Genomic DNA, 16,135 nt, shown 5'->3' on the forward strand with positions numbered 1-16,135 from the left:
ACTTTGAAGCAAGAGATTATCTTTTAAGTACAAAAGTATCAGGCAGACCTAACCAGAACCAAAGGACAGCAGTATGGACATTGTTCCCAGGGTGTAAACACATCAGCTTGGCATGTGAGGTTATTTCAAAAGTTGTTTTATATTTATTTTTCACACCAAAGTTGCAACCATCTTTCAGGCCACAGTGTTGTTTCCATGCAGTCTGTGCAACACAGCTAATGAGAGTGCAGCACAAAACCTGGGTATAATTTACATAAATTACCAGTAAATATCAATTGTTGTTTTCATTATATAATTTTACAATTTTAATCTATAAAAGCATTTGAGAACTGTGAAAATGTTACTGCTGCATACAAAAACACACCTTGATTTTCATAACTGTAGCAGTCATGACTTTTCCAGCAAACACAGCAAGGAGTTGATTGTGCTGCTTCTCTCTGATGTTGAAGCTTCTTGTGCTCCTTCTTAAGCAACGTTAACAAGGCACTGAGTTATTTTGTACCCTCTTATCACATCCATAATCCTGCAAACATAAAGCATTGTGTAATGCTATTTTCATAGGAACAGATTTTTTTTTTCCTGGAAAGAGAAAGAGAAAACCAATCAAATCAATATGTAGTACACCCAAGTGAAAGCACAAAGCAGTCTGAATGAAGATTAGTAGCTTGGCACCTTTCTTTTGTATTTATGAAATGAGTTGATTGAATTCAAATATCATCAAAGAAGAACACAAACGTAAATTTATCATGAGCCACATAATAATTGGTTAGCTAAATGTTTAGATTTTCTGATATTTTCTGTTACACCCGTGATATATAATTATATTAATACAAAAGTTACAACTTTTTTGAGTTTTCTGTGATTAATATCAACTGAAACATGTATTTCACACTGTATTCCAACTTTACTTTTCTTATGTTGCGACAATTTAATTTTTGATTGCCTCGTTGCTATACAAATTTACCTGGCCTAAAATGGACACTGTTCATTTGCTTGCTGAACTAACCTGACTGTCTTCCATCCATCTGTTTGTTTTTGCAGTATGAGTTCAAGGTGAAAAACATCAAGAAGAAGAAAGTTAATATCGTTGTGTCAACAGACGGAGTCAAGGTTACCTTGAGAAAAAAGAAAAAAGTGAGTGATTTTATTTTCTTCTTTCTCTTTTGTTTTGTTTTTGTTTGTTTAAAGCAAGACCTTTAAACGGACAGAGCCGCGAATGTTGCTGTTTTTTGTTGGATTGTATTAACATGAAGAGGTGGCCTTTCACATTCCAAAAATTCAGAACTTCAGCAACACCACTTCTGTAAATATACTTAAAGACCATTTCTTTATTTATATATATAAAACCCTTTAGTTGGAATATAATCCTTGTGATTAGAACTTCAAAATGAGTAGTAGTGTGTATAATTTAGGAATTTGTCCTATTTTAATTTAATTAATTATGCAAATTATTTATGTAAATTTGATTACAACAAAATAAAGAAAAAATTATTTGGGCTGATTAGATGTCTGCGTGTGTCTGACAATTAATGCTTGCAGGCGTCTAATCAGTCAAGCATGGGGCATAAATAGTAAGGATACAACTTGTCCATAACAACAGAGAACATAGAAAACAAGTGAGTAAAACTAATTTCATATTTTTAATCCACTGGCAACCCTGGGTGCAGTTTCTAATGTTTACCTCTTTTGATGTTTGTTACAAAAACATAACTTCAAGCATGTGTATTCTTAGACATTTAAAAACTTTTAAAAATATGTATAGCCTATTTAAGTATTAAATCACATACTATTTATTCCAAATTTATGTGAAACTTTAGCACATGCAGAGACAGAAACAGACTGGGCAGATGTCCTGATGAATTAAGGAGTTATTCTTTATTCAGTCCAACTAATTAGTGGGTAGAGTTGAGGAAGTATGTCTGAACAAGATTGTCTAGTGATTTGTGTAAATTTACCCTGTTTCTGGGGCCAAAACTTCAATCTCTAATATTCAGAGATATTCTAATCTGACTAATGGAAATAAAGACATCACTAACAAAATATGTACCTCTGAATTTCTCCCTCAATTAAAGAGAACTGAAAAAAAAATCACTTTTTTTTTTGAAAATGTCAAAACAAAAAGTCTGATAAAAAGATCTGATAGGTATTACAAAAACATAATAAAAGCAAAATGTGAAAAAAAAAAGATGGTCATTAGTAGATGACCATGATGATTTGCCATGATAATAGATGATTTGTCATAACCTGCTGCCTTGTCTTCTAAAATCTGAAATGTCACATTCCAGCCAGTGAGCTATTTACATGTCAGAGGATGGCAGGAGCACTGACGGGTTGCGGATGAGAGCTATTGAATGACTCAAGTCAACAAAGCCCTCTGTGGAGACAGAAATCAATATGAATAATTCCTGTGTCCCTGTGGGTTGACATTTTGATTGTGACCTTAAACTGAAAGGTGGATTTAATCAAATGCACAAATAAAAATAATAATGAAAAGCACACATCAACTCTTCTTAAATATATGTTTATTTACACTGGTTTTCTTCTATTGCATGCAATTAGGGGTGTGTCTTTCTTCACATTTTGTCACATTACATTTACCAAGTACAATTTACTTTATTTTGTAAGCATTGCATACTTGTCAAAAGAAAAAACAATGATAAAAGTTTTTAAAAATGAAATGTATCACAACTGCAAACACGCTAACACATGACCATCTATTTACTCTGACAGCCCAAACAAATACATTATTATTCAGAAAGAAACCAGGAGGTGGATGAAAGGGGTGAACATGCACACTACTATTTAAAAATTTCATTTTACAAGAATTTGCTACCTTATGTTGTCCCTCCTAAATACATTCGCATTTATGTACTGTGATACAATGTGGAAGGGTTTTAGAATTAGGTCTAAATTACGCTTCTGGTTTGCTTACAGAAGAAAGAGTGGACCTGGGATGAGAGCAAGTTGATTGTAATGCAGGATCCAATTTACAGGTAAGATTACCTGAGCGTCTTCTAACATAACGTTAAATTAAGCTCTTCTAATAAGTGGAGTTTTTAAAGGATTCTTCAAACGGCGGCAGTTCTTTTGTTGTCTTCCACCTACGGAATTTTATCTGAACTTGATTAAACATTCTGAGCTTGTTCAAAAATGTGAAAATTTTCTCACACCTACCTTTGGACATTTTGGAGAAACAGATACGGTAGCTCTTTGATGTTCACTTTTACTGATCTAACAATGTTTTATTAAAGCACTGAAGATTGTGGAGGAGATTTTACACAACATAATACATTTTGTGGGTGTATGTTTTGACACAAGGCACCAAAAAATACCACATCACCTCAACATATAAGAATAGAAAAATAGAAATATGAAAAAAAAAAACTGAGAAAATGTTTTTAGGAAGCTCTGATTTGTTGTAGTTCAAAATACTAAAACCTTTCATCTGATGGAATTCATTGACTGAACATTAGCTTTTTATTTACATTAGATTTTTCACAATACTTTGTCAGACATTTGACAGAAAGAAAGTTTCCTATCTCAGATGCCATGTGTCTCACTTATGTAAATGGTAATTGCACAAAACCAACATTATCTGCAAGCTGCATATGAAATAGATGTTGGATTGAAAATTTTAAAATCTGTATTCAAAAGGTTGTGGAGGTGTTAAAGTTGCATTAACAATGCAGCCCATGACAGACTTCAGACTGATTGGGAGATAGATGAGCAGTATACTTAGAGGAAATATGTCACGAGAATTTAATTACAAGTGTGTTTATGTAGTCGGAGGGCATATCCATTAGCCTGGCATGCCTGCAGGCTGTTCTCATTACTCAAGGCTATGGCTATAGCCATAATCTTGAGTTAATTCAATTCATTTGCTGTAGGGGTGTTGACCTTTAAATCAGCTTCCTGTTGTCTGTCAATACACACAAGCATAAAGTTTCACCACCCAAAGAGGCAGTTTATGATGGATTTATGTGTATATCTATATATATATATATATATATATATATTATATATATATATATATATATATATATATATATATATATACAAATGACTGATGTGTGTTTTAGCTTGTCCAACTGAAACATGTTGTGACCTTTATAGGTTTGACGGAAGAACGGAAGTGTATGATTAAAGCAGTAAATACTGTTTATATTCCATAGAGAAGAAAGAATAAAGTTGAAACCTATTTGTGCCACACTTTAAATTCTGCATTGGCGCACACTGACACACCCCTCCCAGCCGGTACAGCTCTGAAGCGCATCCAGGAGCCCGTTGGGGGTTGGGGCTTTTGGAAATGATTCTGTCAGAAAGATGGATTCAGCCCTGCTGTCTGAGTAAGCATCTCTCAGCTTGGGAGTTTTGTTTGGTTGGAGACGCTATGACTTGCGCCACACATCTTTCTTTGATTTTTTTTTTTCCCCCTCTTTTACTATTACAGTAACAAAGTTCTCCAAAAAGAAAGAACTGTGTGATGGCACAGTTTGCCATCACAGTGTGAGGCAGACTGTGATGGATATGCCATGTCCATCAGTCACTGTTTCTTGTTAAAGTGAGTCTGACATGTTCTCAGATCTGTTTGACTCAGTTCAGGGATGATTGTCCCCACTATTCCCTCATTCTTTCAATACGGACCTATAAAGCCCTGCTTTAGTTGCTTGAAGATACTTACATATTCCCAAGGGCTGACATGAATTGGATTGTCTTTAGTTTGTCCAAGTTTAAAAATTCTCTACAATGGCGTTTAATAACAACTGTCTTGATGGATGAATGAATAGATTTGTATGGACAGAGGGCACCATGAAGCCTGGATTGTCTGCTATTGCATATTCTTTGTAACTGCAATTCCATGACAGGTTCATGATGACTTTGACCTCTTCCTGTCAAATTTCTGTCATCACTTTAACCATTTTGACTCATTTTTTGCATATTAGCTTGCCTTATTTTTTTTGCATATTGGATAGAGCAAAATGTTGATGGGAGGATATTAGGCTTTTTTTATTTGTCTGTTTATATAACTATATGTCAAGGATGAACATTACATGTATTTCCTTTTCCCAACCTTTTTTTTCTGTCTCTTGTGAACACAGTTATAAAAATTGTCATCAATAAATCGGTGTAGAAAATGATAACTTGCAGTGACAGCATGTCAACAGAACAACAGAAAATATATATTTTTGTGTCCAGTGTTTTGCAAAAAGTGCTGATCTTTGAAAATGTGAAACATTTTACCCTAGCTGTGATTTACTTAAACAAATGGCAGATTATCTTCCAGAAGCCTTTATACTGTTTAATTTAATTTACTCAGCAGCGTAATTTCAAGAGCAGATCTTTCTTTGCATTTAGTTTAAGAATTGTCAGATGCACCAACTGTTAATAGAGGGTGTCTAAAGTTATTGTGCTCATAACCTGCATGTTTTAGTTCCCTTCCTCCTCAGCATATCAATGCTCTGCAGAGGACTGCTAATGAGCCGTCATTTGATTCAGCTAAGTTGCACCAAGAAGAGAACTAAAATACGCAAAGACGACTGACGTTGGACACCCATGTTTTCATGTATTCAAGTTAAGCAATACCACAACTTTTTTCAACCTTGGATTCATTCAGGCTGTTGTGTAAATTTTGCATTTCCTGTGTGTGATACTGAGTGTTGTTTCAGAGCTTAATTTCAAATGCTGACCCATTATTATAAAAGGGAGATATGTCCATATAAAGGCTTTGGATAACTTATCAGCCAAGAATTCATTAGAAGGCTTCATAGGGTCATGTTATAAAACAGTGTGTAAATTAAACCTTTTGGCTCAAAATATGAACAATATGTTTCAAAAGGCTAATCTGATAAATATTCATGTGTCTTTATTTTTATGAATGTGAGGAAAAACATACATTTCAAAGACCCTGGATGGTTTTAAACACCCTTGTGAGGATTGTTGATTTTTTTTTCAGATGATGAAGAGCTGGGCACTTTAAATCAGAATTATGTGTGAGGGTTTCCTAAATGCTTAGCATATTTCTTTTTGTAAATTCCTTTTCATGTTCAGCTGCATTTTAGTCTAAGCTGAAAGCTGCCTGCCACTGAATCTATCCATCACTTCATATTAAAAAAACACACACACAAAAAAAAAAACACCTTGCCAGTATGTGGGTGACACGGTCATCATGTTCAGTAATATCTATTGTTCAGTTTAAACTCTGCCAACACCAAAAGATGTAGTCTGATAACTGTCTGGTGATGGCTGTCACATTAACTGTTATTATTCCAATTCTTGTAAAAATGCAAAACTGATATTTAAAGCCAAGAGTTGTCAGAAGCAGTTCTTTGTCCATCATCCTCGCATTAAATATCAGATAACTGGGGGAGAAGCTATATTAGGATTTCAAAGTAAAACGTTAGGAAGAGCTACTTTGGAGATTTTCTTTTAAAAGGTGGAATTATATTCTGGTTGATGTGGATACTGAAACTACTGTAGACAGTTGCTTGCATTGCTTTTCTAACAGATAGGCATTATGAAATATGTGGCTGCCATTTAAATAAGTGAACTAAATAATGCCAGAGCTAGATGATGGTATTGAGGTGGCATGTGTTTACCTTTCTAGAAGTGACTAAAGCTCTCTTTTTAAATTTGTAGTATTCATCACTGCTTATGTGATACAACATAATAAAATGATCTTTTTCACTTTATCTTTATGTATTTGATGTAATAATCATAGTACTGTAATATACAAAAACAAGTTAGTTGTTTTGTTTTTTTTACAGTGTTTACACATTTTCCCTTGAGGTATCAACTAACGTGGAGGGTTTTTGTTTTTCATGGTAAAATAAAAACAAAAACCCTGAAGCGATTCGGGGGAAAAGGACTGGATATAATTTGTTTATGGCCATCATCTTTTTGTGTTGGGTTTGAGACCAAGGTTCAAAGATGTCAGATTTTTTGTTTATAGCCCCCAGTCTATCTACTATCATTTGCAATCACTATAAATCCTAGATATATAACATTTTAGAACAGAATTAGTAAGTGAGTTTTTTGGGTAGAAAGTAAAAATCAGGGAAAAGTTGGATGTTTTTTCTTTATGTGTGTGTAGATGTCAGTCCTGGTTGTAATTTCTCTGGGCTTCAGCTGTGGTAATTGCTGTCAGCCTCCATGAAGCTGCCTGCCCTCGCTGCCTGCGAACAGTCTGTCCTAAAACTGCTCAGCTCTGCCCTTCCTTCTTACTTCAAACCTTCCAGAGAGAAATTCACACCCAGCCAATTAGAGTCAAACTTCTGTTTGTGCGTATGTCAGAAACTCCTTGATTATCTGATATTTGAAACATGTTCCGATGTAAAGTATACACACACACACCCACACACGCACACGGAAGCACATTTTGCTTTGATATTTGAACTGATTACACACATGCACACATTTTCCCAATGCAGTATTGCCTAATGCAGTCTCTGTCTTAGCTGAAGCTCAGGCTTTTGTACTTTTAGATCACAGCCTAATCGGGTTATTTGATGAAATCTTTTAGCGTATTAACTGCACTGAAGTAAAACTCTGGGGGACGGGAGGAAAAGAGCACGCCATTTTCACTGGACTGAAACACCCTTCAATGATACCATCTGATGGCTCTATTACCCCAATGCACACCAAAACAGTCAAGCAGCTTTTGTATCCACAGTTTTAGTGTAATGGAAATGAGGAGCAATATATGTATATCACAGTTTTTTTTTCTTCTGATAGATTTATACACAAGAAAAAAAGTCTAATAAAAGGTCTATGTATCATTTTTGAGTAGTGCAAAGCTTTCTTAAAGTAGTCCCTTTAAATTAATCAATAAGATATGAACTCAATACCAAAAGTTGCTTTCTCTTAGCTTCTTTAAACTTTTTCAACAAACTTACAAAAGTTAGATGAATGACAAACACACTAACATTTCACTATAATTGATATTTCTATGCAAGTTTGTTAAAGCACAGTAAGTGGGTTGAATTAAAATTCAGTAATTTCTTATCTCATTTGAACATAAACTAGACAATTTTCTTCATAAAGGGCACATTTCAAAACCTTTGTGCTTTCTTTTTTAGATTGAGAATGGTAGAAATAAAAAGCTTGACAGGAAAGTACTCATCCAAAATATAATGTAATGGAGTCTCAACAAAAAACAGTGATCACAAAGAAAGAAATAGAGCTTTCATCGCACCATAAAAACCAGTTATAATTATTACTGTGGTATTTTAGTTGGCAGCTGCTTTTGTTTGCCTGAGAGAGATAACCGTCATGTTACCTAAATGTTCAACATTTTAGCAATTAGGGCTGCAACTAAACAGTATTTTAGTGATTGATTTTTCTGTCAGCTCTTCTGATGAGTAATCAGAATTGATTAGGTGGATGAGGTGATTACTCAATTTGAGAATTAGTCATCCCATATCTAGAATGTGCTTTTTAATAAAATAAAAAAAAACAGTGCAGATATTTCTTTGAACCATGTAAGCCTTTTCATAGAACATTAGGACATGCAAATAAACAAACAAACATTGTCTAGTTTGTTTTTTAACGTATGACATTTCCTTGCCTAAGATGCATTACATAGTGTTCCTTCATTTATTCTTGATCCTTTGTAACAAATAAAACATCAACATGTAAAAAGCTCAGCCTTTTCTGCTTGACCTAACATCAGTACACTGTAGGTCTGATCTGTTGACTTTTGAATGAACTGATTAACATCTAGATAGCAAAAGGTGCTAAAATATTTTTTCTCTTTTTTTCAAAATTTGTTCTAGGTGAAGCTAAAAAAATGTCACTTATAGAAGTTTTGGGTAGAATATATTGATGTACTGTGTATTTTCTTTGTTGTTTTTCTCTTAATTACAAAATGTTATGTAATTTTTTAACAGTTTTGGCTTGCTTACTGCTTCAAACCATCTCCCATATTAGTCATAAAGGGTAACAATCATTTCCCTGAAAACAGAGTCTCTCTGCCATACAGCCAAAGATTTAAAGTATAGAAGTATTGTAGTTTGCAACAGCAGCTCTCAATTCAATCTGAATGGCAACAAAGAGTTTTGTAGAGTGTTTCCTTCCTCTATGCCCACTGATAGCTCTCTTTTGCCTCTGGGCATTCTGTCTGCATTCACATGTGAGGGTTTGGATGACCTTGGTTCGTGAGTCTGTATTAGCAACAGAATCACATTCTCCTGAGTGAAACTGGGTGCGGCAGCTGAATAGCATTTGTGTTTGGAGCCAACATGGACACTAATCAGTAAGAATGTGTTTTGGTTGCTTGTCTTTAGAAGGAAAGGTGCTGGGTAGAGGCACTGGTTTCTGGTTTGTTCTCATTTGTTGAAATAAAAATTCAACACACAGTTTCAATCTCTGGACAATTAAAGAAAATGTTCGGTCTTAATGGAAATCCTTGATAAGTAATGGGGTGTAATATAAAATGAAAAAGGTTTCTAGGACTTTGTACATATATATACAATATATATATATATATATATATATATATATATATATATATATATATAGATATATATATATATATATATATATATGTATATATATATATATATATATATATATATATATGTATATATATATATATATATATATATATATATATATATATATATATATATATATATATATATATATATATATAATATATATATATATATATATATATATATATATATATTACTGGCAGCTATGCCCTGCCAGTAATCAGATACCCTGCTGGAATAATTAGCTGGCCAAAGGAGGAGATAAAAGCCACAGATATTAAGACTAGAAAGCTACTAACCATGCATGGAGGGTTCCATCCCAAATCCAGCACGCTGAGACTGTACACGAGCCGCAAGGACGGAGGCAGAGGACTAGTGAGTGTGAGAACCACTGTCCAGGACGAAACAACTAAGATCCATAAATACATCAGGGACAAAGCCTCAACAGACAATGTGCTCAGTGAATGTCTCAGACAACAGGGAACGGAGGTTGAGGTGCCAGAGATACCATCATGGGAGGACAAGCCCCTACATGGGATGTACCACCAGCAAATAACCCAAGTGGCTGATATCAGTAAATCCTACCAATGGCTGGAAAAAGCTGGACTCAAGGACAGCACAGAGGCCCTCATCCTGGCCGCCCAGGAACAGGCCCTAAACACCAGAGCAATAGAGGCCCAGATCTACCACACCAGACAAGACCCAAGGTGTAGGTTGTGCAAGGAGGCCCCTGAGACAGTCCAGCACATCACAGCAGGGTGCAAGATACTGGCAGGGAAAGCGTACATGGAGCGACATAACCAAGTGGCAGGCATAGTGTACAGAAACATCTGTGCAGAATATGGACTGGAAACCCCGAGATCAAAGTGGGAAACACCCCCAAAGGTGGTGGAGAACACCAGAGCTAAGATCCTGTGGGACTTCCAGATCCAGACAGACAAAATGGTAATGGCGAACCAACCAGACATTGTCGTAGTGGATAAAAATCAGAGGAAAGCCGTTGTGGTAGATGTAGCAATACCAAGTGATTGCAACATCAGGAAAAAGGAGCACGAGAAACTGGAGAAATACCAGGGCCTCAGGGAAGAACTGGAGAGGGCCTGGAAGGTGAAGACCACAGTGGTGCCTGTGGTCATCGGGGCCCTCGGGGCAGTAACCCCCAAACTGGAGCAGTGGCTACAACAGATCCCAGGAACAACATCAGACATCTCAGTCCAGAAATGTGCAGTTCTTGGCACAGCCAAGATACTGCGCAGGACCCTCAAGCTCCCAGGCCTCTGGTAGAGGACCCGAGCTCAGAGGATAAGAACCACCCGCGGTGGGTATATATATATTCAATTGATTTAAGTTGCCTTTGAATTTTCAAATCACACCTTCAGTGTTTGTCAAAGTACTGAAACTCAATCAATTACTTTTATTGTCCAAATATCCTGCATAACAACATTAAAGATTGTCACTCAGTTTGTAATAAATGCAGATGAACAAATAACACACAAGCATACATGCAAGTAGTTATTGCACCCATCTCTTAATAAAAATTTAAAATGTCATGTTTTGGCTGTGTTCTGTGTGGACTGATGTAACAAAGGTATAAAATAATTAAAAGGATTTGAAGTGAGGGGATTTAATTTGCGAGAAAAAAACACACAGTCCTCTTCTCTGCTTAATCATTTTGTTTCAGGATTGTTGTAAAACCACTAACATAAAACCCTAAAATAAATAAAAATGTAAAATTGTGAAATGGACAGAAAATTCTTGAGTTGAAATTTTAATGTTTTTGAAACTGTAGTCTGAAAAATATATATATTTTGAAATGGAAAACATGCTTGAACTCATTTTTTACACTTTATATATTTATTCTGATGGTGTTGATTGAAACAATAATATATCATGTAAGAACTTTAAAACATAATAATAGTAATATTAAAGTGTTTGGTTTCAGAATGTGAAATTGACTCTAGAACTTGAGACTAGAAGTTGGGCTTCTGATGTGAGATTTTGTTTTTGTAATACCAAATGCTGGGCAACTGATGTAAGATTGAAAGCTGGGGGGAATACAGCTTAGATTAGCTGAGAGAAGCCAAGCAGAGCTGAATACAGATATATGGAAGCCCAACTCACCAGGAGAATAGGCTGATGTTGTTCCAGACAGGAAATCAAAGGGAGGGAATCCAGGATAGGAATGGAAAGCTGTGCAACATCTAAGCAAGCTGTAAAAAGTATTTGAGGCTGGAGACTACAAAAAGTTGAATTCAAGATTACAAACTTTTGTTTTATTTATTTATTTATTTATTTATTTTAAATTTTAGATTTAATTCAGATTCATCATTGAGCAGCTTTGCTTTAGTCCTCTTCTGTAATCAAAAATACAAAGGCAATTCAGAGAATTTCAGATCTGTCTCGGTTATTTGCTATGCCACTAAAAAGTTGGTTCATTTCAATAGTGCAGCTTAAAAGGAAGCCTGATATCATATAGATTTTTTTTTCACACAGTGAGATTTTTCACGTGTTTATTTCTATTCACATTGATTTTTGTGGCTAAAGGCCAATTTAAAATAATTATATTACATAAGAGAATTCATTAAAAATATTTTAATACTTGTTGCTTCTTCTTTCTGTTTGCCTGCATTCAATTGATATATTATAAGATTTGTTTTTCTTTCTTTCTGCCTTTCATTTCTCTGCCCTTTTCAAAAGAAAGACTACTGCACCATTCAGTTCCATCAGTCCTATTTTTTGAGATTGAATCTCCTGCCACACATTTGATCTGCTGACCTTCATAGAACCTGTCTACTCTTAAATTCTGTGACACATGATCTCTAGATGGTTGGTTTTGTTTGACTTATGATTGGCAGGTTGAATATTGACAATTTCTTTCTAGGACATGTATTAAGACTTAAATCTCCTACCAGTTTGATCTGGTTGCATAAAATCAAGCAGTGAAAGTGCAGTACAGTGCAGTAAAAAAATAAGATTAAGGTTGAAACTTTATTCTTGATGCACAACTGAGAATTATACCATAATCACTTTATGTACTTTGGGTCCAGAATTTCTCCTGCTATCAAAATAAACCACCAGCACTTTTTTTTCTTTTTTTTGTGGTGGGGGGGAGTAAAGCAAAGTTTCATAATTCCAATAAATCAACCAAATACAGTCTTGGCAAATCATTGCACTGTATTTGACACTGTATTTGTTTAACATTATGACAGATTTTAAGGTTTAGCATTAAAAAAATATGAACATTAACTAAGTAACTACCACAGAGACAGAAAGCAGTAATTGATGACAGACAACGTTAAATGTTTTTGGAGGGCATATAGATTTGAAATATGCTGGTTAACACACATTTTCAAACTTTGCTTACGAGTTCTCTTCTTTTACAGTTGCAGCTCCTCAACTTAACTCACAGATTTTCTCATAAATATACACTCATATTCCATTAAACTAATCTTTGTTGAAGATAAGACCATTTCAGCCCTACAGTGCTGCTCTTTTCTTTTCTGTGCTGTGAGCACAGTCTTCACTCTGACTCTTTGATTTGTGCTTCTTCTAAACTGAATGGGGTCAGTATTTCCGAGTGAGCACCAGCTAAATGTGACTAATCCAGTTAAGCATGATTTATTCTTCACTTACAATAGGGAGACTTGGCCTAGAAAAAGACAACGGTACATGTACACGTCTTCTATTCTTGCATTTTACAATACAATTGATTTTAAACATGGTAAAGTATTAAATATAGGTCATGTTACGTATTTGAAAAATTTGCATTCTTAAGTACAGTGCTAATCTGTCAACTAGAGACTGTTGTTCTCATTCTCTTAAACTCACACATAGAAATGGGAAATTGAGATCCACTGCAGCCACTCCTGTAGGTCCTTTGAAGAAAAACACCAGCATAAATAACTCCCCCCCTTCTTGAACAGTTTTGTGGTTCATGTTGAAAAGTTTCATTCAATCTTTTGTGCAGAAGAAATATAACTTTAATGACCTCATTTCACATGCGAGAGCTCAGAATGTTCTTTTATGTAGGCACATGCATGTATGTGTTATTTTAGTGAAGATTGCGAGATTCTTATATTAAAATGAAGCTGAGCTGCTAACCTTTCTCCTTGACTTAAATGAATTTAATCATCCAGCTCTCTGCTCCATGATTAAGCCTGTTCAGATTTGCCAAGTCTGTGCAATAAAATTTCCATGCTTTTCTTCATGTTGGCAGGCAGAGTTTGAGCTGACACAACATCTTTTCTGGTAATGAACCTGTACTTCTGCCACTGTGTCTCTTTAATCAAAATGCTGCTCTGTCTGTACTGTGTTGTTAGGTTACATCTGTCCAGAGCATCCTGCTCTGGACAGCATTTTAGGTTCAGAGCTGTTGACTGGGCCGAGGAATAAAATATGGAGGAAGAGGTGTGGAGCTTTGTTTCTGTTCAGAATGACTTGGTTATTTTGTCTCTGACAATAGTTCTTCTGAGTGTTGAGGTGTTAAAACATTACAGCTGTACAATATATTGTGACTCAGTCATCATCGCATGTGCATGCACAATATTAATAAAGCAAGGGAATGTTTATACAATTGTTTTATATCCCAAGTGTTAAGATAACATTATGATAATAACTTACTTAAAATTAGCCTATTACTTTTGAAATGTAGCTGCTCCTTTGATTACAATTGCACATATTCAGAATTTTAAGGCCACAGAAGAAAAAAGGATAACAAATTGAAGAGAAGGACAATACAAATGGCAACCATAGAGGCCAGAACAAACTCCAAAGAAATTAAAGATGCACTCCAAGGTTAAGGTACATCTGCCATTGCTTGAGCCAAAGTGGACTTCATGGGAGATAACACCAGTATTTATATCTCAAAATATTACTCACACCATATAAGATATTAGGCAGTTTCCACCAGACTCAAACAATTAAAGACCCTATCGACTCCAACCAAAATGGGATACTTTCATGGCTCTAAGATGAGATTCTCCTGTGCTTTCAGGGTGCTTTCAGGGTGACACTAGTTCCAAATGTTTCATGTTGCAGAAACTGAAGCTTTCAATGATTTCCAATAGCACGATGTTTAATGTGGAGAGATATTTAAGACCGTTGAGTTCAGATTTCATGCCCAAACATGATGCTCATGCTGCAACAGGCAAACACAGACATCTACAGTCTGATCTGGCACAGGCGCAATATTGTATCGATCGTAAGTAACTGTGCCACTGGTGATGATGTGTGTGTATGTGTGTGTTGCCTCTTTGCTTTTGACTTATTGCTCCTGTGTTTTCACGGGCAGCAATTTATCGGAGGAAAAATGATCGAGGCATTCTGCAGCAACTCCACTTCATTACTCAAACATCCTATCGCAGGCCTTCTGCACGATGGATTCAGCCTGTTAACAGGAAGGGCTTATTACCATGGTTAGCTGTTAAGAGTGTGAACGAGTGAATCTAGTTAATCCAGCATTGCACTGTCTGTTAATAGTTAATCAGTGCCAGGCTGAGGTGCTTTACATCTGATTGTGTACAGCAGAATCTGTCTGTTGGTTTTGTGTTACTGGAACCTCAGTGAGCTTAATATGACCTAGTTAGATTGCTCTTTTTTTTTCCTGCTCCCACCACACCACTTAAACTCAGTGAATCTTCTTGTATTCCCCTCTGATTCTCTCACAATTCATGCAGGATCTCCAAATAAGTATTTTCCTTGAGGTGCACTTCACCCACACATTCTCTATCTTATTGCTCCCTTCCCTGCTAAATGACTGCTCTGGTTCAGTTCATGCCTGAACATGAGGCAGCATGAGCATCCACCAGATTCAAACAATTAAAGACTCATTTGTTCTTTTTGTGAATTATGGTTAGATTTGTATATTTCCTTTCATTCTGCTTGTCAGATCTTGAGCACATTCTTTAATAGCAATTATTCAAACCAAATATGATAATTTTGTGTCCTTCAGTTTCCTTTCTTCTGTATCTTAAATAAATATATGCAAATGTCTCAATTCCATCGTCATTAACATATCTGTTTTGAATTGTTTGCTCCCTTTTATGCAACTTCTCAGAATTTGAATCCATTGACACAAATATAATTCATTGAGTTTCAGTGCAAAATGCCCCAGTACTGACACAAATACAATCGATCCAAAGCTAGTATCGACAATGAAATACAAAAATAAGTCATAAAATATTCTGTTTGTTTGAATAATGTTTTTGACAAATTGAGTAATCTGTCAAATGCAATTTTTAGTCTGACAGTGATGTTTGTCAAACATTGTTCATGATTTGACAATATTTATTGAGCTACTTTCAAACAATACTTTGTTGAAAAGGCAGAGAAGATGCACAATTTCCCTTGACAAGGACAGAGACTAAATGTGCTAAAAATACATCAATGGATGTCTGCTCAGAAATAAACTCAGAAATACAATTTGATTGACGAAACTAAAGGTAATGTTAACTAGTCAAACAGAGTAAGGGAACAAACCCAATATTTCTTATTCAAGTCCCTTCTCTTGTCAGAAACTGAATTCCTCTGTTTCCAACTTTGCCCAAAGTATCAGCTTTTCTGTTGTGCAAATTCCAAATAATAATTTCTACATATTTTGGAGTCACTGTACACATGTAAGATTTTAATTGTAACCATCCTTCAGA

At 35.3% G+C, this 16,135-nt stretch overlaps 1 protein-coding gene across 2 annotated transcripts in view; it reads left to right on the forward strand.

The window, feature by feature from the left end:
• Positions 1–16,135, forward strand: part of LOC129372843 (carboxyl-terminal PDZ ligand of neuronal nitric oxide synthase protein-like) — a 146,773-nt gene that overhangs the window by 52,276 nt on the left and 78,362 nt on the right. For both annotated transcript variants that reach the window (XM_055050376.1, XM_055050384.1), the window contains exons 3-4: positions 1,042–1,134; positions 2,935–2,993. In XM_055050376.1, coding sequence (XP_054906351.1) covers positions 1,042–1,134; positions 2,935–2,993 — 152 coding nt within the window. The remainder of the gene's footprint in view (positions 1–1,041; positions 1,135–2,934; positions 2,994–16,135) is intronic.

The sequence above is a fragment of the Poeciliopsis prolifica genome, unplaced genomic scaffold, assembly GCF_027474105.1.
Source record: "Poeciliopsis prolifica strain line A6 unplaced genomic scaffold, Auburn_PproV2 SCAFFOLD002, whole genome shotgun sequence".
Taxonomy (NCBI): Eukaryota; Metazoa; Chordata; class Actinopteri; order Cyprinodontiformes; family Poeciliidae; genus Poeciliopsis; species Poeciliopsis prolifica.